General features: G+C 49.6%; 8 protein-coding genes across 8 annotated transcripts; 5 read left to right on the top strand and 3 right to left on the bottom strand.

The window, feature by feature from the left end:
* Positions 1 to 314: 314 nt before the first annotated feature.
* VTN77DRAFT_7663 (uncharacterized protein) lies at positions 315 to 2796 on the top strand (the record flags this gene model as incomplete). Its single annotated transcript, XM_069424076.1, has 2 exons — positions 315 to 1985; positions 2041 to 2796. The coding sequence occupies 2 exons, from the start codon at positions 315 to 317 to the stop codon at positions 2794 to 2796; spliced, it is 2427 nt and encodes an 808-aa protein (XP_069275303.1).
* Positions 2797 to 4182: 1386 nt separating this feature from the next.
* VTN77DRAFT_7662 (uncharacterized protein) lies at positions 4183 to 5193 on the top strand (the record flags this gene model as incomplete). Its single annotated transcript, XM_069424075.1, has 2 exons — positions 4183 to 4887; positions 4948 to 5193. 2 exons carry the CDS (start codon positions 4183 to 4185, stop codon positions 5191 to 5193), a joined length of 951 nt encoding a protein of 316 aa, XP_069275302.1.
* A 707-nt stretch (positions 5194 to 5900) lies between these two features.
* VTN77DRAFT_7661 (uncharacterized protein) lies at positions 5901 to 6677 on the top strand (the record flags this gene model as incomplete). Its single annotated transcript, XM_069424074.1, has 1 exon — positions 5901 to 6677. One exon carries the CDS (start codon positions 5901 to 5903, stop codon positions 6675 to 6677), a length of 777 nt encoding a protein of 258 aa, XP_069275301.1.
* Positions 6678 to 8876: 2199 nt separating this feature from the next.
* Positions 8877 to 10180, top strand: VTN77DRAFT_7660 (uncharacterized protein; the record flags this gene model as incomplete). Its single annotated transcript, XM_069424073.1, has 3 exons — positions 8877 to 9262; positions 9319 to 9772; positions 9836 to 10180. 3 exons carry the CDS (start codon positions 8877 to 8879, stop codon positions 10178 to 10180), a joined length of 1185 nt encoding a protein of 394 aa, XP_069275300.1.
* Positions 10181 to 11212: 1032 nt separating this feature from the next.
* Positions 11213 to 12916, bottom strand: VTN77DRAFT_7659 (uncharacterized protein; the record flags this gene model as incomplete). Its single annotated transcript, XM_069424071.1, has 1 exon — positions 11213 to 12916. One exon carries the CDS (start codon positions 12914 to 12916, stop codon positions 11213 to 11215), a length of 1704 nt encoding a protein of 567 aa, XP_069275299.1.
* A 2105-nt stretch (positions 12917 to 15021) lies between these two features.
* VTN77DRAFT_7658 (uncharacterized protein) lies at positions 15022 to 15513 on the top strand (the record flags this gene model as incomplete). Its single annotated transcript, XM_069424070.1, has 1 exon — positions 15022 to 15513. The coding sequence occupies one exon, from the start codon at positions 15022 to 15024 to the stop codon at positions 15511 to 15513; it is 492 nt and encodes a 163-aa protein (XP_069275298.1).
* A 366-nt stretch (positions 15514 to 15879) lies between these two features.
* On the bottom strand, positions 15880 to 16361 carry VTN77DRAFT_7657 (uncharacterized protein; the record flags this gene model as incomplete). The annotated part of the gene is made up of 3 exons (XM_069424069.1): positions 15880 to 16045; positions 16107 to 16218; positions 16319 to 16361. 3 exons carry the CDS (start codon positions 16359 to 16361, stop codon positions 15880 to 15882), a joined length of 321 nt encoding a protein of 106 aa, XP_069275297.1.
* A 1559-nt stretch (positions 16362 to 17920) lies between these two features.
* Positions 17921 to 18439, bottom strand: VTN77DRAFT_7656 (uncharacterized protein; the record flags this gene model as incomplete). Its single annotated transcript, XM_069424068.1, has 3 exons — positions 17921 to 18026; positions 18084 to 18106; positions 18164 to 18439. 3 exons carry the CDS (start codon positions 18437 to 18439, stop codon positions 17921 to 17923), a joined length of 405 nt encoding a protein of 134 aa, XP_069275296.1.
* Positions 18440 to 19687: the final 1248 nt, after the last annotated feature.

Raw genomic sequence — 19687 nt, 5'->3', positions numbered from 1 at the left:
TACGAGTCCTACCTTGATACATTTGCAAACTTGCTGCTCGCCCGGTCATCATGAGATTAGTCTCGCGCTGTCTCTCGGTCTCCAAGCGAGGTTTCTCCGCTCCTGTAGATTAACATCAACTGGAGCGTTGAATCGTGGCCCGAGCTCAGCACGAGCCCGTCGAATCGACAGCTCGCCCGATTCCCACAGGGAGGGGAAGGGCAAAACAAAACATCCAGATAGTCGCCTGCAAACCACCACCCGTTAGCTGATCCCCCTCCTTGTCGCCTTCGCGAAGCAAATCAGCAAGGATATCCCGTACTCATCTACACAAAATGAAGGCGCCGCGTGGGCAGTGGGGGGTCATGCGCAATCGTCTTGCCACAGCATTGAAAGCTGTGGTGATGAGAATCAATTTGGTTCACAATCGAACTCCGTTTCTGAGAAGTGTGAAGCTGAATTTCATCACGCTCCATTATATATACATCATTCTATGGTCAATTGTTGGATCGGTTGTTATTTATGGTGGTAGTGGAATCCCATACACTGATGCGCTTTTCTTTGCCTCGGGTGCGGCCACCCAGAGCGGTCTGAACACCATCGACGTCAACCGCCTGCCCACCTACTCACAGGTTTTCATCTATATCATTGGGATGTTCACGAATCCCATCGTGATCCATTCGTTTGTCGTCTTCGTCCGTCTTTACTGGTTTGAGAAGCGATTTGAGCACATCGTGCGAGATGCCCGAGCGTTGCGTCGGTCGAAGTCCAGAACCTCTACGGCTGGAAGGGATCAAGATGCGAGTCGAGAAGAGTTGGGTGTTCGTGGGCAATCTATCGTCGTTTTGCGCAACGAGGCCGGGGTGGCTCGTGAGGCCATGCAGGATGTAGCCAAGCTGGACCCCGAATCCAATTCAGAAACCGGCTCGTCGAGCCCGAGAGATGAAAGCCATCGAGAGTCCGAAAATAAGGAAGTCGAAGGGCCGAAGAGATGGACGTCAGAATCTCAGGTATCCGACAATAGGCTGCGGTTGCCGATGCGTCTGAGCCCGGAGCATCATATCGCCTTTCTGGAGCATCAACGGTCAAACAAGGGCACATTGCGAATCCCCAGTCCCAGGGAATACGATCGTGGCGGTGTACCGCAGGCCGTGGATGAAGAGGGTGAAGATACTGCCAATGGAGAGACTCGTTCCAATGAGGGACCGGACGAGGCAGTTGACCACAACGACTACGGTGGCCATATCACTATCAATGAACCCGACATCTTGCGCGAGAGGACGCGAACAACGACGCTCCCTAGGGTCGAGTCCCGGCGGACTCTCGAGCGAGAGGATGACCAGCCGACTTTAATTCGAAAGAGAAGCCGAAGGGGCACGTTCGACGGTCTGTTTCGATCGCTCACCGAAGAGCGGGAAAGGGACACCTTGCCGTACCTGAGTTGGAATGCAACCATTGGACGAAATTCGGCTTTCGTTGCTTTGACTGAGGAACAGCGGGAGGAACTAGGAGGCATTGAGTATCGAGCGTTGAAGACCCTGGCATTGGTCTTGATCGGCTACTTTTTCTTCTTTCATATCCTGGGGGTCGTCTGCCTGGTGCCTTGGATCATGAACAGCCCCCATTACGGCTCCATCGTGACGTCTGATGGGCAGGGACGCCCGTGGTGGGGGATCTTCACGTCCCAGTCTGCCTTGAATGACATGGGGTTTACCTTGACCCCAGATTCGATGAACTCGTTCCAAGATGCCATCTTTCCTCTTCTCCTGATGAGCTTCCTCATCGTCATTGGAAATACGGGATTTCCTTGCATGCTTCGCCTCATTATCTGGACTCTTTCAAAGATCGTAACCACCGGAAGCCCGTTGTGGGAAGAACTCCGGTTCCTTCTCGACCACCCTCGAAGATGCTTTACGCTCCTTTTCCCCCGCAACGCTACGTGGTGGCTCTTTGCCATCCTCATCATCCTCAACGGGCTGGACCTAATATTCTTCATCATTTTAGATGTAAGGGCTTTTCGAACGGCAACTGCTGACCTGACTGCTGATGACCTTCTTCCAGTTGAATGATCCTACTGTTACTTCCATTCCTGCGGGCATCCGGGTCTTGGATGGTCTTTTCCAAGCTGTTTCCACGAGAACAGCCGGCTTTGGGGTTGTCAATCTCGCTAACCTCCACCCGGCCATACAAGTCTCGTACTTAGTCATGATGTATATTTCAGTCTTCCCCATTGCTATCTCGATGCGGCGAACCAATGTCTATGAAGAGAGAAGCCTCGGCATCTATGGTACTGTTGACGAAGATGAAGAGGAGAGTAGGGAGCCCAGCTATATTGGGGCACACTTGCGGCGACAACTGAGTTTCGATCTCTGGTATGTGTTCTTGGGGCTCTTTATCATCGCCATCGTCGAAGGAGACAAAATACAGAACACAACCCAATACCCTGCTTTCACGATGTTCGCCGTTCTCTTTGAGATTGTGTCCGCCTATGGCACGGTTGGCCTTTCGCTGGGATACCCCGGCGTGAATTCCTCTTTCTCTAGCCAGTTCCGGGTGATTTCGAAGCTGGTTATCATTGCGATGCAGATTCGTGGCCGACACCGTGGTCTGCCTTATGCCCTGGATCGGGCGATCTTGCTTCCGTCGGAATCCCTCCACAAGAAAGAGATCGCTGATGCGGGGCGACGCCTGCGGCGCCGGGGCTCCAATGTCAGTGACCTGTCTGCCGTCACCGGTCAGCACCCGGGCATATTCCGATCTGAGACCGGCCTCTCGACTGCCAGAGATCGAGGAGATCGTCCTCCAGAGGCACAGTGAGTGCCGACGATGGCCTTCATTCGACGACGTTACGGCCCCTTCAAATATAGATGGATTTAGACGTTTGTGTGTGGATATTTGTTTTCTTGGTGAATGTACCGCCTATTTGCCTCTGAATATTTTTCATCTATTCGGCTTAGCCACTAAATATAATTTCTATTCATATGTATATAAGTGCAAGTCAGTGTCAGTACTGCATCTATAAATAATACGCACATTATCAAGAAAGATCTACGTTAGTGGCTGAAAAAATGAGGAGCGCCCTCGCTTTACGCCACGCTGACCTGCATACAGATGTTGCCAAGTGAAAGCGTTCCAGCCATCCATACGCAACACGCTTGATTAATTCCCAATAGGTACGACCTGAACACTCTTATCGCAGCACTACAACATAATTCTCTGGTTCGAACATCCAGTGTAACGGAGAGAGATCATGTATGTAGGAAGCGCATTGAACAGTGTATTACATAACTCTATCGCTTGCCCATTCTACGTAGCCATGTATGTACAGTACATACCTCACATCGATGGTGTGGCTGGTACAAGATTTAGAGTTGGCGCCTCTTGTGGCACGTCGACATCATTGATTCGATCACCCGACTGGATGCGAGTTCTGCCCTTCAACCTATCACTTGTCGACGCGTTCGATCCGATCTGATCTATTCATTGATTTGAGACATGTGGCACGAGATCACATAATATTACATCCAGCTATATTGCTGCCTCCGAGGTACCTCTTCATTACTCCTCTCCTTGCTCTTTTGACTGCAACGAGCATGGAGATTCGATGACACTGTTGTGATTGCTTTTGGATCTTCTTGTTTGTTGTTGATCAGCTTACAAGATATCCAAGATCTCTTATCACTTGAAACATTGATTTCGCTGGTTGAGAAGCACACGTGCGGAAAAGTAGAAGCAATCTTCAGGAGGTTTTCGATTCAAGTTCATGATAATTGCCCCCCTTAGAGTTACATAGTTTTGCAATTGCAACTTGCATGCTTGCCTAATTCGTCAGTTTCGATCACCTGACAGGAAGGGAAGAAAGAAGGTCGGGAATCCGTCAGTCCACGATCATTTCAGCCATTGAGTTCTGGAAAATGCCCGTTGGACTCAGCATCCGCAGTTACTGAACTTCTACTCTGAATATTGCTTGTTGGCTAGTTCACCATGGAATCCGAAGATAAAGATGATACGAATGGAGACGCATCTGCGCCTGCGTCTGCAGAAGCATTATTGCCATCAGCAACGATCGAGGACAACAAAGACGGCCGTACAAAGGAGGAGTCGGAAACATCAGAGAATCCGGATGCGTCATCCCCCGTACCCGAAGCAGCATCTTGGAAGCTGTAAGAGATAGCTTCAAAGTCATTTCACAAGAGCAAGGACATGTTGTCGACCAAAAGCATTCCCTCAGAGTCATACTCGTCGACCAACTCAACTTCAACAAGTGAAGACAAACCATATCCTTCAATTTCCTATGAATATCTCAAAACCGATCCTGCCTTCAATCCTGTCGAAGTCATTACCAGTAAACCGCCTCCCGCCAGAAACACTGTCCCGGGCCCAAAGACATTACAAGGCGGAGTCAAAGGGGCCACCAAGGAAATCATCGGGACTGTCCTCCATCCAAGGCGTGCAGTGATCCATCATTATCGAGCCAAGACTGCAAAATATTTGGCAAGCCCCAAACGCCCCTATATCTCTCCCACATCGAATCGGGGATTTCTTGCTGCACATGATGAGACGACAGACGGAAATAGTAGCGGACGAAAACGGAGAAAAACAGGGAACAAGACATCACGCACCAATCCTAGCTGTGAGCAAGACAGCAGTGGACGCAGCGGCGAGAAGATGGCAATGAACGGCGTGGAATCTACCAGCCTTGCCAAGATGGAGGCAAGCAACGTCGAAAAGCTCGAATCGCACCGCCAAAGTCTGGCAGTTGCATGGATGACGGGCAGGCATATCAAACGGGTGCGATTGGCACCCTCACGCGTTGTGGACTACCCGAGACTCGACGACGAAAAGTTCATGGAGAAGGACGATTCCAACACCGTAGTCCGGTTTAAATGGGAGAGATACATTGCGCAAGTACGTGAGAACTCCTCTACTTTCACTGTGAGCTCTCTTTTCTGACTGTTTTCATTATAGCTCCTCCTCTACCATTCTCAAGACTTTACGGCTCGATATGTGGATGAGGGTGTGGCTGAGTTGCCCTATGATACTGTCACCTTTGCTCGTTATATAGAACGCCTGGTGATGGCAACTGAACCGTGGCAGTCGTGGTTCATGGACATACGCCAGATCTATCGCTGGGAAAATCACGTCGGACAGCCTTGTGGTATGTTGTCTTTACAATGTTGTGGTATACGCAGCATGTTGTCGGGTTTGTGGTGAGTTGGACTACCTATAACCTAGCGCAATGTTTACCAATGAAGAGGCATTCTCACCAACGTTCTACTCGCACAGTATGCATATATCATCTTCATCGTGGTTAAACATCGATTTTATCCCGACACGATCGACTCGGCCCGTCAGTCGCTCGATCGCGCGCTTGATCGGGGTGCGCTGGCGTATCGCTGGGGAGAGCTGGTCAATCGCAATGGACGGAAACAGTGGCTGAAGCCTCTCCTTGATGAGGTTGCGCCTGAAATTCAAATCCAAGTGGGCGATCTGGCAGCTATCCTTGAAGTGCTGGAAAAGTGAATCCGAAAAACGCCTCGATCTGCTGCTGAAGTTTACTGACATGGCCTATCAGCTTCTACCGTTGGCGGAACCCGTCCAAAACGGCAGCAACGCTGTTCTTCTTCGCTTCGTGCCTGACGCTGACGCTCTTTGGGGACATGGAGTTTTGCATGAAGGTGTTCTGGTTCCTCAGCATCAATACGTTCTTTCTCGGCTGGCCGGTTGCGAGCCGATATCCACGATATCGATTCCTCGTCAGTCCCATTTGCTGGATATTTTGGGATATTCCGTCCCATCGTAAGTTCAAGTGTCTGTTCGAGGAAGCAGGAAGTAACGCATGTACTAACACTTGTCTGTTCCTTACAGCTGAATGGGCAATTAAATTTCTGCAACAGGATGATGGCCTTCGGAGAGCAGAGATGAATGCTGGGGAAAGGACAGCGGCAGTTTCGGGCGATGCAGCCGACCAAAGACAAGGAGAGAGCAGTGGCAACAAACAGGAGGAATTCCGGGATCCCTGCGAGAAGCAGGAACAAGTATCGCTACTGAGAAAAGAAGCGGATGATACGACCACTGGGAAGAACGGCGACAATAGAAAAAGTCTGACCACACAGGATGTGCGACAAGACGGAGTTCAGGCAGAGGACCAAGACACAATCACCTTCCGGGCGAATCATCGCGGTCGCCAGGGGTATCTAGAGCTGTCTTCTCAAGGGCTGCGCTTCGTCGTCAAGAACAATCGTCATTCCCTATCTTCTCTCAACCCGAAGAAGAACAACAACCACCATCGTTCGCGCGAGGAGCTCTGGTCCTATCCCTTCTCGAGCCTGGTCCAGATGACCAAGCGGCACAGTCCGATGTTATCCAAAGTCGCTGGCGCCGACTCCAGTCTGAAGAGGCTGGAACTAGAGGTCTTGATTCCAGAAGACGATAATAATACTGGCGGGGATAACCTGATTCGTCCTGATCCCAGCGAAGCAGAGGGGAAAGGAGAGGATGACCCCTACACCTACGCCGGGAAAAAAGGGATGACGACGAGACTGGAGACTCTGGACGTGGACGGTGGGGAGCGAGATGAGATTTTCAATCTCATTGTTGGCTGGAGTAAGGCTCGATGGCAGGTGTTGGGCTCGAAGAGCGAGGCGAAGAAAATTATGGACAAGAAGGAACGACGAGAGCGCCGTAGTACGGAGTAAGTAGTTAGTGATGGGATGGGTAGAAGAAGCAAAAAGATATCGAGCCAACTCAGCTGCCTCACACCTCCTAGATTAGGTATCTGCTAGATAGATACATTTTTCATTGCTGAGAATGAGCCATGACAATTCATTAATTAATTCTGCTTACGGTAGGGGATTTAGAAGAAAGTCCACTCAGTCTTACATACAGACCAGCTTAGGTTTTATATAATAGGTTTTCCGCCACGGGCTCATTTTCCTGCATAATAACATGCATATTTTTATTTATACACATGATATATAAAATGTAATTTCAAAATAGATTTTTTAGTTAGAAAAATTGGTCAAATTAATTTTTTTAAATATATCGGAAATTTGTTTACTTTATTAAAAGCCTATATAAATAACTCCTCTTTTTGGGGATTAAAGTTAGTTAAGTCCAAAATTTCCTAATAAATTCATATCTAAAGAAAAAAAAAACCCTCAATATTAATTATTTTTTAAATAAAAATTATATAGTTTATTCTTTCAGTATATAAATATTTTTTATTTAAAATATTGATCAAGTCTATAGTTTAATTATTTATTTTTAATAGTCGAAATTTTTGAGAAAATTTGGTCTGGGTTCATGGTTAAAACTCTTATAATTATTATAATAATTAATTTCATTAAAAAAGTTTATATATAAAGCTTAGACTTACTAATTTTTTCCTAAAAAATATATTTTTTTTTCTAATACCCTTAGTAGATAATGTTGTTGAGAAATCAACCTTTAAAATATATACAGGTTTTGCGGGAAAATGGGCTCGTGGCGGATATTTATGAAGTTATGAACTAGTACATACGGAGTACAACGTGTGTAACTCTTGGAGATTCTTTTTTTGTCAACACAAGCCATGAATAATCTTAACCTCCATTCTTTAACTAGACATAAAGCGTAGATGAAGCATAGATATCAAATTCCCAGAGTCAAGTTAAATCAAGACAGTATGGATAACACGCATTGTATCCTCTGGAGTCTAACGGAAACAGCTAGTGGATCCCAGGAGGATGGCATGTCATGCAGTTGATGTCAAGAATTAACAAGGCGCTATTTTAAGCAGCGCACGGACAAGGGTCTGGATCCACCGTAACCGTACGGCGTAGGGGAAAGGACTCGGAAGACTCGAACTACTACTCCATACTCCGTAGTTGTTTGCACAATTCCAACTAAATATTCTTCGTCGATGGAATCGCAGACAGGAGATGTGTCTGGCTGTGGAAAAGGTATTCCGAGCTTCCCAGGATTGTGAGTGTGTTGTTATTGCAGCTGATCCATGCTGTGAAACGAGACCCACGGCGGAAGGCGTGGAATGCTGATCTTCCAGAGGACGACGTTCGAGTGAACGTTCGAGAGAATGGAATTTTATTCTTCTGCTCCACTCAAAATCAGCACAGTACTCCGTACAGCAGCTGCAGCTAAGGGATTGGCTCTCTTATCGATGGCAGTGCAGGATCGATGATGAAAACCAGGAGCATCATTACTCCGTATTTATCGCCCATCTCTACCGCTGGCTCTAGTCCCCGCCAGCTGCTCCATGTAAATGGCCAATGCTGAGGGTTGCTGAGTTGAAAGTGCAAGAGACAATGGCTAAGCAGAGCTTATCGTGCAATGACATGGGCCCAGTAACCGCATGGTTGTCTGGTCCCTCTGGGTCGCCCTGACGTCCCTGTGGAGTCCAACACATCCCGACCGCGTCTCGTATGAGGATCGTGATGGAGCAGCTGGGTCTTCTCCATCCATCCTGTCTGCCTCTGATCGTCTGTTGTGTCTTGAGATGAAGTACTCCGTCATAATTGTTGCGATGGCGAAGTGACGACCTCAGGATTCCTGCAAGGCAATGATTGTCTCCTGCAAAGCTCCTTCCTAGGTACCTAATTCCTTCCACTCCCCCTCCATCACCATTGCTTGCTCCCCTCCCATTTCTTCTGCTATCCATCCAACCTGTCTGGCCCATCCATTCGTTTTATTGCTAATATCACGCAGAATTCATCGTTATTTGTCACTATCGTTGTCGTCATTTGCGCTGCCTTAGAGCTGTCACACTCGCTTTGACAGTCGTATCGAATTTCCCCGCAATTTGCAGTGTTACGTGCCCACCCACCTTCGCTCGCTACATTCTGAGACTGCAACTTTTTACAATCTCCCGCTAAGCTGTATCAACTCAATTGTCGTCAATCATGGCGCACATGAGTCCTGGCCGAGACGACATGGGCCGTTATGGCCAGGTTCCAAAGACTGAACGAGACAACCTCGCTCCGCCGCCGCCTGCGCCTCCATATTTTAACAATCCGACTACGGTTGCTGCAGCAGCAGCACCCGGCGTCACCCCGCGCTCCAGATTCGACCCTCGTGGATGGAGTCTGCGCAAAAAGATCATCGTCGGCTTATGCGTGGCCATCGTGATAGTCGTGGTGATTGTTGGATCATACGAAGGCGTCGAGAAGAACCGGTACCCCAACTATTACCCTCTCAAGTATTCTTTGAAGGACACCTATGAAGGAGCCAATTTCTTCGACAATTTCCAGTACTGGTCGGCTCCTGATCCGGCCCAGGGCTTCGTTCAGTACGTGCTTTTCTCCCCGATATACCTCGGCTGTTCTGGTTACTGACAGCGTGCAGCTATCTTGATGCTGCAGGTGCAGCCTGGTCGAACCTGTCCTATGCGACAAACACCTCCGCTATCATCAAAGTCGATACCACGTATCCCAATACCATCGGGGGTCGAAACTCGATCCGGATTCAGTCGAAGAAAACATACAATGACGGCCTCTTTGTCTTCGACATCCTGCACTCCCCATACGGATGCGGCACGTGGCCAGCGTTGTGGCTGGCTGACGCCTACAATTGGCCTACAAATGGTGAAATAGATGTGGTCGAGGCCAACAATGCCGCAACAACAGGGAACCAAATGACCCTACATACCAGCGAAGGCTGCACAATGGGCGTCAAGCGGAAGCAGACGGGCAGTGTAATTTCCGAAAATTGCTGGAACGTCACAAACAACAACGAGGGCTGTGGGGTGAAGGCCCCGCCTGCTACGTACGGGCCTGAATTTAACGCCAATGGTGGAGGGGTAAGTGAAATGTCAACAACAGCCGCACCAGACCAAGCAAGACGACTGACTGCATGTCTGCAGGTTTATGCGGCGGAGCTGAGAGATGCTGGGATCCGGATCTGGTTCTTCCCTCGCAACTCGATTCCAGCCGACATCTCCGATCCCAGCGCGAGTCCTGACCCATCGACGTGGGGAGAGGCATTGGCCGACTTTCCCAGCACGGACTGCGACATCGCTTCGCATTTCCGCAACCAGAGCATCATCGCCAATATCGACCTGTGCGGGCAGCTGGGAGGGCAGCCCAGCCTCTACAATGACCAATCCCACTGTCCCGGTACCTGCACGGATTTTGTCGCCAAGAATCCGTCCGCCTTTACCGAGGCATACTGGGAGTTTAAGAGTTTCAAAGTCTATCAAGCTAGTTAAGGATTGATCAAAGTGTTATTTTTATGGGTTTGGGCGGCGGTATATGATGTTTGTGTCTCGGGTACGGTATGAATCATGGGTCTGGAATTGTTAGACTGGGACTTACGGGATTACTGGTTGGTGATACTGGATTAATGGTAATAATGAAAAGGGCGTGGCCCTTCACCTCACTTATTATAGAGCTGTTTTTTTATGACTGTGCTGGCAGCCATGGCGCTGCAATGCCCAGAACATATGTATCTAGCTAGACTAGACTGATGAAAACAAACAAAACCATTGTCAATAATGGGTAGGAATACGTAGGAATAGGAACGAACCCTTTTCCTCTCTTTTCTCTAACTAACTGGCCCATTTTTCTCTCGTCTAATTATATAGAGTAATCAGGTACGAAGAAAGTAGATTTGAATTTAGTTAATTTCTTTTTTTTATAAAAAAAAAACAAACAAAGGGGGTTATATAAGTCCGCCTACAGTATAAAATAAACATATGTACATGAACAATAGGTTAGTAAGAGGGTAAGTATGTAGGTAGATGGCTTCGTCGTCGTCGTCGGATACATAGGTAGGTAGGTAGGTAGGTAGGTAGGGGATAGTCCGTTGGGTGAGATTGGATTCGACTGGATCAGATCAGATCAGATCAGATCAGATCAGATCAGTGATCCAGACAGAGTGATGGGTATGATGAATAGGGTGAGAACAAGGACTATTTCCTTATTCCTTCCTTCCTTCCTTCTTCGTCGTCTGATATATATCATAGGGAGGGAGGTAGATAGATAGATAGGTAGTAGTAGTAGTGGTAGTAGTAGTGGCAGTCATCTCAGTCATCTCTCATCCAACAGATGAGATTGATATTTAGGTCTATTGGATGAGATTGGATTCGACCGAATCAAAAGATTGGAGAACCAGAGTGATAAAATCTGGTGATGATGATGATGATGGTGATGGTGATGATGATGAATAGGGTGAGAACAAGGACTATTTCCTTCTTTTCGTTCATCTTCTCTTCCTCGGATTTATTCCTCTTTTCTTCGTCTTACAACCTCGATGTTGGGGCGGTCTTCTTCTCCAACGACGAAATGCCCGTCCGTCGATCTCCCAGCTGCTTCCGCAGCAACTTGCCCGTCGCGTTCTTGGGCAGGGCCGTGACCTCCCACACGCCGCCGCGGAGCTTCTTGTATCCGCTGACGAGGCGGTCGACGTGGTGGTGGATGCGTCGCAGCGCGTCCTGCTTCTCGGGGGCAGTCTTGTCCCGGAAGATCTGCGGCTTCAGCACGACGTACGCGGTCGGCAGCTCCGTCAGCTGCGTCTCGTCCCAGACTGCGCCTACGCCGGCCTCAGCCACGAATCGGTGCGAGTTCAGATGCGCCTCCAGCTCGACGGGGCTGATCTGGAAGCCCTTGTACTTGATCAGCTCCTTGGTGCGCCCGACCACCGAGATGATCCTGTCGTCTGTGATCGTGCACAGGTCCCCTGTGTTGTACCACCCTGGCAGCGGGAAGCCCTTCCGGTTGGCGTCGTCGTTGGCGATGTACCCGCTGAAGATGTTGGGCCCGCGCAGCCACAGCTCGCCGGGACCGCCTTGAGGCGCGTCTTCGGTCGTGTTCTCTTTCTTCAGCATCGCCTCGATGCCCGGTAGTAACTGGCCAGCGGCGCCGTTGGGGAGGACGCTGTCCAGCTTCTGATACGCCACGTAGGGCGCTGCTTCGGTCATGCCGTACAGCTGGATCGTCCGCCAGGGCGCGCGGCTCAGCAGCCTGTCCAGCAGGTCCTGCTTGAAGGGCGCGCCACCGACGTTGACGACCTCGGCTCTCGAGAAGTCGTACCGCTCGCAGATGTCCGTGTTCGCCAGCGACAGCACCACAGACGGCACCCCTTGGAAGCTGGTGGCCGCGTTGGAGTGCACTAGCTGGCCGAAGGTCTCGAGGTCGAAGCTGGGCATGGCATGGTGCATCATGCCCGTCCAGGGGCCAAAGAAGAACGGCATCGTCGTCATGGCGATGTGCACAAACGGCGTGAAGGCGACCGTCCGCGACCACTTGTGGAACTGCTGCGGATCATGGGCGTACAGCTGGTAGCAGTTGGCGACGAAGTTGTAGTGCGTTAGTCCGGCACCTTTGGGCGGTCCCGTCGTCCCCGACGAGAGGTGGATCGAGGCCAGCCGGGTCGAGGTGTCCTTCCACTGGGGGATGGGGAGGGTTGTCTCCTCGAGGAAGTCATCTGGGACGTGCTCGTATCCCGGTCGTTTCGTGACGATCGTGAGCACTCGGGGTCTCGGCCAGATGATGGCTTGGTCGTTCTTCAACTGGTCGCGGGCGATGGCAATCGCCTCCTCGACCTTGTCCAACACGTCCCCGTAGACGACGAGATATCTCGGTTGGGAGATGCACAGGCCGTGCGCGATCTCAGCTGCGTTGAGGGCATGGTTGATGGGGCAGAAGACTCCGCCGGTCCAGAGAACGGCGTGCACCATCTCGATGAAATCGACCGAGTTGGGCAGGATCAGGCCCCAGCGAGCTTCGTCTTGGGCGCCCAGGCGCGATGTAAAGCCGTTGGCCAGGCGGCCTGCTCGCGAACGCAGTTCGCCGAGGGTGAGACTGCGATTGGTGAGGTTGTCTTTTGCGATCAGGTGGGATGGAGGGAGCGGAGGGGAGCAGGCGCTGGTGTGGAGGAGTTGGGTGAGGTTGACATTGCGGGGGATGGAGATGGAGGTTGGCGAGCGATAGATGTGAGACGACATGGGGTCGTTCCGTTAGGAATTCTTAGGAATATATCATCCCATTGAACAGACATAAGAGGTAGCAAGTCAAAAATATATCTGGGTATTCCGTACAGTTCTTTGAAAGAAGACGAACAGTGGGATCTGTTATGTAATCACATGAGGCATGCAGCGGGCATTATTGGGAAGCTGAGCTGAAGAAGAATGCGAATATTAAACCATTCCAACCATCTCCAACTTATATGGCTTACAGCTTGATTACTGAAACAGCTGCTCAGCAGTTGATGAACATTCCATCTGACCCATCGCAGGGAGGATGAAGCGCTGCGGCACAGCCTCCCATTGCGTCGGTTCGCAGTTCGCCAATTCGGCTCCGGAGAAATCACCCTCTGGACAGGGAAGTAAGTATTGTTAGTGGATGGTGAAGGCGATTGATGATTAGTTAAACTTATCACCACTTATCCAATGATGATTCTGTATGGAGTACACTGTACCGGGCAGATGCTGGCCGCCCCACGTGTCCGCTATCCCCACGACCAAGACCTAATCGGCAACGCTGGCGAATAAGCACAAAAGGGAAGGTGGATAAGCCTTTACATTAGGACGAACTGTTTGCCTTGACTGTCTACGGAGTAGTCTGACTTCGGTGAAGATGAATGCGTCAGTCGACATCAAGCAGTCGAGGTCTGACAGACCGCCACGAGCGAGACATAGCGTGCGTAGGGTCTTTCGATACGATCTGCTCAGTGTGACTTCTTTCCTTGGCAGTTCTCTGATAGAGACACTGAGCTAGTCTTCTAGAACCGTGAAAGATGCAATTTATTACGTCCAGCGCTTGTAGCCTGTAGGCGGATGGAGGCGGTCTCGGCTAAGAAGCCAATTAGCGTTGACGGGGTATTATAAGCAAGCATAAGCCTTAGCGGAGTTATGGTGGGGACAGTCAGAGTAAATTAACGACAGTTCTTGCCTATCACTCTGTTTACCTTCTACAGTTAACTCTACTTACCTTGAAGTCAGTTCTGGAGTCAGTTTCCCTGGGCAACCTTATCTAGACTAATAATGATTTCTAACTACAGTTCCTTGTTAGGTACCATGGAAGGGGGAAGACAACCAAATTCAAGACAACGCCTAAAAAAAGGTGTCAGACGCATGTTGCAGACTAGCCAAGGAGCAAGTGTCATGGCACTTCTTTTCGACCCAGTTTGAAACAAAAAGAAAGAGAGGCGAAGAGGAAACAGACGAAGGCGAAGATAACTCGACAGACGTCTAGGCAACAGCTCAAGAATCGATCATCCTGCCACAGAAGGCGTCTTTTCATAACGGCAAATCTCGATGATGCCCTCTTCATTGCGATCAGGATAATGGCTTGCCATCCCTGATATTGCTCTCTCGGCAAATCACACCGGTCGTATACTCCGACAGCACACATATGCAGTCATCCGCCACGAGAGAAGCGGAAATGCAAACCAACTGATTCAACACTGAAGCGGCGATGCAAAATGCCACAGATATGCCACAGATGAGAGGTTCTTTCCAGAGTGGAAGCGACGAGAATAGAAGGTAGTTCTGATGGGGCCAAAACCAGCAGCGTTTGACCAAATGCTCCCTCATGCTGATCTCCGCATTATCGATAACGCGCCTCGTGTGATATCAGACGAGCAGGTCTCGAAAAAGCGGCGACGGAGGCGCAGTGGTGGCGGTGGCTGCTTTTACCGTAGTCAGCGCTGCACATCGTCATCGAGTTTTCTCTCACCTAAGCAGGCCACCTAAGTTCCATGGGAACGGCCGTCCTCATCGCTTGCTGACCAGACGCAGGATGGCATGCGGGAAACAAGCTTTCCTCCGCCCGCTGAATCATGGCGGAGGCGATACGATTCGACACGATGATGATGTCAGTTGAGATCATGGCAGGATAACAGCGCCATTTCGGGCCAATGTCTCACGCGACAGACGGTGGACAAAATGATATATAAGTGTGCGGGTTGAGGGCCATATGGACGACTTTTGGAATCCAGATTCAGATAATATTTTATCAGCAATATCTCTTCAAAGCCAGAAGACTTGAGACAAATCTTCAAAAAACCACTTAAGACCAAAAACACTAAAACAACCACTTCAACACCAACATGTCCAACTACGGCAACTACGGTACCTACGGTAGTAACCGCTACGGCTACGGTACCACAGGTACCACAGGTACCACAGGCACCACAGGCTATGGCACCACAGGCTACGGCACCACAGGCTACGACACCACAGGCTACGGCGGCACTACAGGCTACGGTACCACAGGCTACGGTACCACAGGCTACGGAGGCTACGGCACGACAACCGGCACCTCCGGCACCACCGGCACTGACACCTACGGCAACGCCAACCGGACCACCTACGACCCCGACACTGGCGCGTACGACCAGCACATTGACTACAACACGGACGGCACGCGCCGTCACCATCGTGAGCAGATGGATGACACCGGCCGCTACTACCATCGCGACGTCGACACCGACACGACCGGCTACGACAACACCAGCCGGGTCCACAAGGAGTACTCGAACCCCAACACGGGTACTTCCTACCACCGCGACACCACCTACGACCGCGGGGACACGTATTGAATTCTGGTCGCGTTGGTGTGACAAGGCTGGGACCAGCAGAGTGGGGAGCTTGTTAAGAGGAGCAGTGGCAGTCAAGTGCTGCTGACAAGATGAAGTCTTTTCTTCTTGCTCGGTTGTGTTTGTTTCCCCTGAGCCAGTCTTGTTTCGCGCTTTGTATATATCAAAGAGATGAAATAAAATTCCCCAGGAGCGATAAGGACTGGGGGATCTTGTCAAGAAAAGTTCCAGCTCGTAAATACCGTCAGATACCAACTACCAAGATACGCAGGTGAGTACCATGCCAGACTATTTGAGAAATTAACAACATTAGAAGTTCCTTCATACGTAGCCATTCCTAAGAATCAATCTAATATTTTAGCTAAGAAACTAGTATTCGAGCAGACGACAAGCAGCGGCACTGAAACCGGCGCCGTCTTCACCGCCTGCCGCCTGCGGAGATGCCATTGCCCGATGCGGCATGGTCGCCGCGACGGCCGATTCAGGGATGGTGCAGGATGCTGCCGCTTTTGGCCGCCCTGGCCGAACGTCCCATCTATATAAATCCATGGTGCGTCCCTTGACGGACGACCTGCTCGATCTCTCCCTTTCCTCACCTCACTGTGCTTAATGTGCCGCACCCGGGCGCCTTGCAGGAGGATGTCGTGCTACCCGACGATTGCCCTGACTGGGGAAAGCACAAACCTTTTGACATGATCCATGCACCTCCTGCGTCGGCAAGTTAAGCTGACAGTGGTGGGGATCCTGTTTGTTGCATGGCTTCCCATGTTGTTCGCCGCTGTGTCATATTGTTGTTCTCATTTCGGACCATAGGCGGAACTCCATTCGGCAGCCGCTGTTTTTGTCACCATTTGTATAGAGTCGATTCATGTCCTACACCGGAATTCTCTTTTCTATGATCGTTGTCATTGCAGTTGGATGTCACCTTTCCCTCTCTCTCCTTCAAAAAACTTCCGTCCTAACTTCCTTATCTGTAACTAGCATCTAATTCACTTAGCTCCCAGCTTTTCCCACAGCGCTCTTAGAGTCTAGAGTCCTCGAACTGATTGAGATCAGTGACTGGAATGGGACCAGTGTGAGTGGAAGACAGGCCTAAAACTCAGAAACATCAACGATGTAGGCTGGATTTCGATGCCCGCTCCCGATGATACCCGTGGATCTCTGGTGTTGGCCTGCATTGCTGAGTTCCCTAGGTGTCTCGCATTCTGCCGACTGTGGTCTCAGATGAATGGAAAGTTTTGACTGTAGGAGACTCAAGGTCGATGTGAAGTTTATAGAATTCAATCACATCCGCCTTGCCAGCGCTCTGACGCTTGCTGCGGGAAAAAGCCAAGGTACTTAGGCTTGATATGTGAGAGACCTCTTATATCAGATTTTTGATTTCTGTCAGTCTCTCGATACACGTGCTGTCGGGCGTACCTTTCGCTCCAGTAAGAGCTTTAGCTTTTCAACTTTCTGCTAGTTTGGTTATGCTATTTAAAAACTTCCTTCATGCGCTAGGGATAAAATATAATGGTACTTTAACGTACTATAATGAATCAGTTAACAGAGTTGTACGTTGTCGAAGGTGAACCAGGGATGAGCAGGATCTCATTAGGACCCCTAGGTGAAGGATGGAAATTCTGCGGGGAAATGCTCGCCAGATATATCACCTTAGATGTGATTTTGTCTTGGTTCCTTCGTCGACCTAAGAAGGCAAAAACACATCATGTGAGATCTAGGACTGATTACCTAAGTGTGGTGTCAGAGAGGTAATCAGTTCTAGGTCGACTCAGCCACATCGTCCTGGCCAGTTTCTCTTGAGAGGGCTGTCCTGTGACATTCGGTCCTAGGACCGCGGGTATGGGACTGCCATAGGACCAGCTGCTTGCGACCTTGACAGTCCCATGTCTATACTAGCCTTGGGATCACATTCTCATGACTACTGGCGACCGAAATCGGCAGACATGAGTCACAGTTGAACCCAGACACCTATTGTCAAGCTCGCTGATACGAACAAAAGATGGATTGATTGAAACGATTGGACGCCATCAAATAGTGCAGAACCGAATCGATACCCTCCTTACCCTTGCATGTACAGCGTACGCCTCTCTATCGGGTAGCATGTCTTGCTTTTCCCAGTTGGTGAAATCCACTCGAAAAAACGGCTTAAGGCGCCGTCTCCAAACGCCAAGTGCGCTCTTTCACCTTTCGTATACATGTTCTATGATAATAAAAGGAAAGCGTGCGAGACAGGAAATATATATGACAGAAATGGCAAATGCGAATCATCCCCACAATCCACTCCATCATACGATTCACTCCGATGTCGCTTGTATGACCTCAGTAGATAACCCGTTTTAATTAAGGAAATAAGCAAAACTAGAGAAGATAAGGATCTGTTGGTAGCAAAACGCCGCGGTCTAGGCATTCAGCAAAGTAATCTCTCTATCGAACCGTGGCTTGAGTTTTCCATCATACACTTGATATCGGCTGTAAGTTGTTGAATACGATGTAAAATAGCGGGAAGTCGATATCTAAATCATCCATAGTCAGCATCAACACCAGATGAGTGAAAGTATTGTTATATATACCTAGCTGAGTTGTCGGCATGCATCTGCGGAAGTCAAGAACTCAGTGATTTCCCCATTCTCAATCTATTGGTAATATCTACCTCCTTTCTGGAACCGGCTAATGTGCTCATCGATCTCGAACCGTCCCTGACGCACTCGATAGCCCAGTTAACCTGACAAACGAGAAAATCGACCCGCCCATTCTTGTCCTTCCCGCTCCACTCGGATGAAATGTAAATATTTCCAAGCAGTGAGAAGCATGTCCGATAAAGCTCGTCTTGGTAAACGGCTTCGAGCGGCCGTGGCACTGCACCGGATCCCAATGTTCCCTCACCGTTGTTCAATGCTGTTCGGCTGAAGCGTAGCACAGCCGACATGCATAATGCCTCGACGGAAGAGAACTTATGTTTCGGGAATTTCGGGGCGTTCTTGCATAACATCGACTCAATGCACCTTAAGGAGGAATGACATGAGATCCTTTCCATAATAGCGGTTAAAAAACAGGGACTTACCTCCGATGAAGAACTGAAGCAAACACGTAGACTGTGTCTTGCGGTTGATTACATCCTGGAGAGAGCTCCGCCTGGAGCCCTCCCTTGCGATAACCCTGCTTTGGATCTTCACTGGGCGACTTTTTTTTTCCACACGCCTTTCACACTGTTCGACACGAGAGCTCTTTTCAGTATGTCGACAATCCCCGGCTCTTTCTGCAGGAATTCTCTTGTAGGCAAACCAAGAGAGAATTACCAAGCAATCGCGAAACAATATCGCTGTCCTTTCCTAGCACATCGAGAGTAACGTCGAGAAATTTCGGAGCCCGCCTTTCGTAGTTCCTGAACTTCCTGGATCAAGATGGCCAGTAAACCACACAAATTCAATATAGTGATACAAAACTTTGATGTTGCCAGAATGTCCAATGTTATCCGTACTGCTGCGGGATGGCCATTCGTGACATGCCAAATATAATCTACAGCCTCCCGAGACGGCTGCAAGAGTTGGCCGTATTGTGAAAGGGACTTTTGCACTCGCTCAACTACATCGAGGTACTCATCGCGGGTAAAAAAGATTCCTGGTTTCGAGTTGGAAGCACAGATTGAAATGCGCTGCTCATCTTCAAGGTATACCGGCGTTCCTGTCTCTACCTCGACCTTTCGTGATGCAGATCCCCAAGAAGAGAATAGGACAACCAGGGGGGGTGAACTCGCTTTTAATGAAATCGTTCCAAAACGTCGAAAACATATAAGATTCCTGGACCTCATCAATTATCAAAAGCGCTTGTAGCTCAAGCCAGTTAATCTTGTGATCCTGAGGAATGCTAAACGCGTAGTTCAATAAATTTTGATATGCGCGTCCAACGTCTTTGGGGAATTTCGTTGGCCAGGAGCACCAGTATACGGGAAGTTCTGGCTCCTTCTGTTGGACGTATTTTTCTAGCAGACGCGACAGGGTCGACTTTCCGCTCGCAGGAGTAGCTCGGATATGGATAAGACGCTGCTCCTGAATACGTTCCCACAATGCAGAGACTGTGCCTTGCCGTGGGCAGCGGAGCGGATCAGGAACAAATCGGAGTGTAGGAGAGCGTGTACAAGCTTTATCTTTCATCAGCCTTGAACACTCACTCATCA

This window comes from Rasamsonia byssochlamydoides (assembly GCF_041956645.1).
Source record: "Rasamsonia byssochlamydoides strain NRRL 3658 unplaced genomic scaffold VTN77scaffold_62, whole genome shotgun sequence".
Taxonomy (NCBI): domain Eukaryota; kingdom Fungi; phylum Ascomycota; class Eurotiomycetes; order Eurotiales; family Trichocomaceae; genus Rasamsonia; species Rasamsonia byssochlamydoides.
This window is presented reverse-complemented; position numbering and strand designations above follow the sequence as displayed.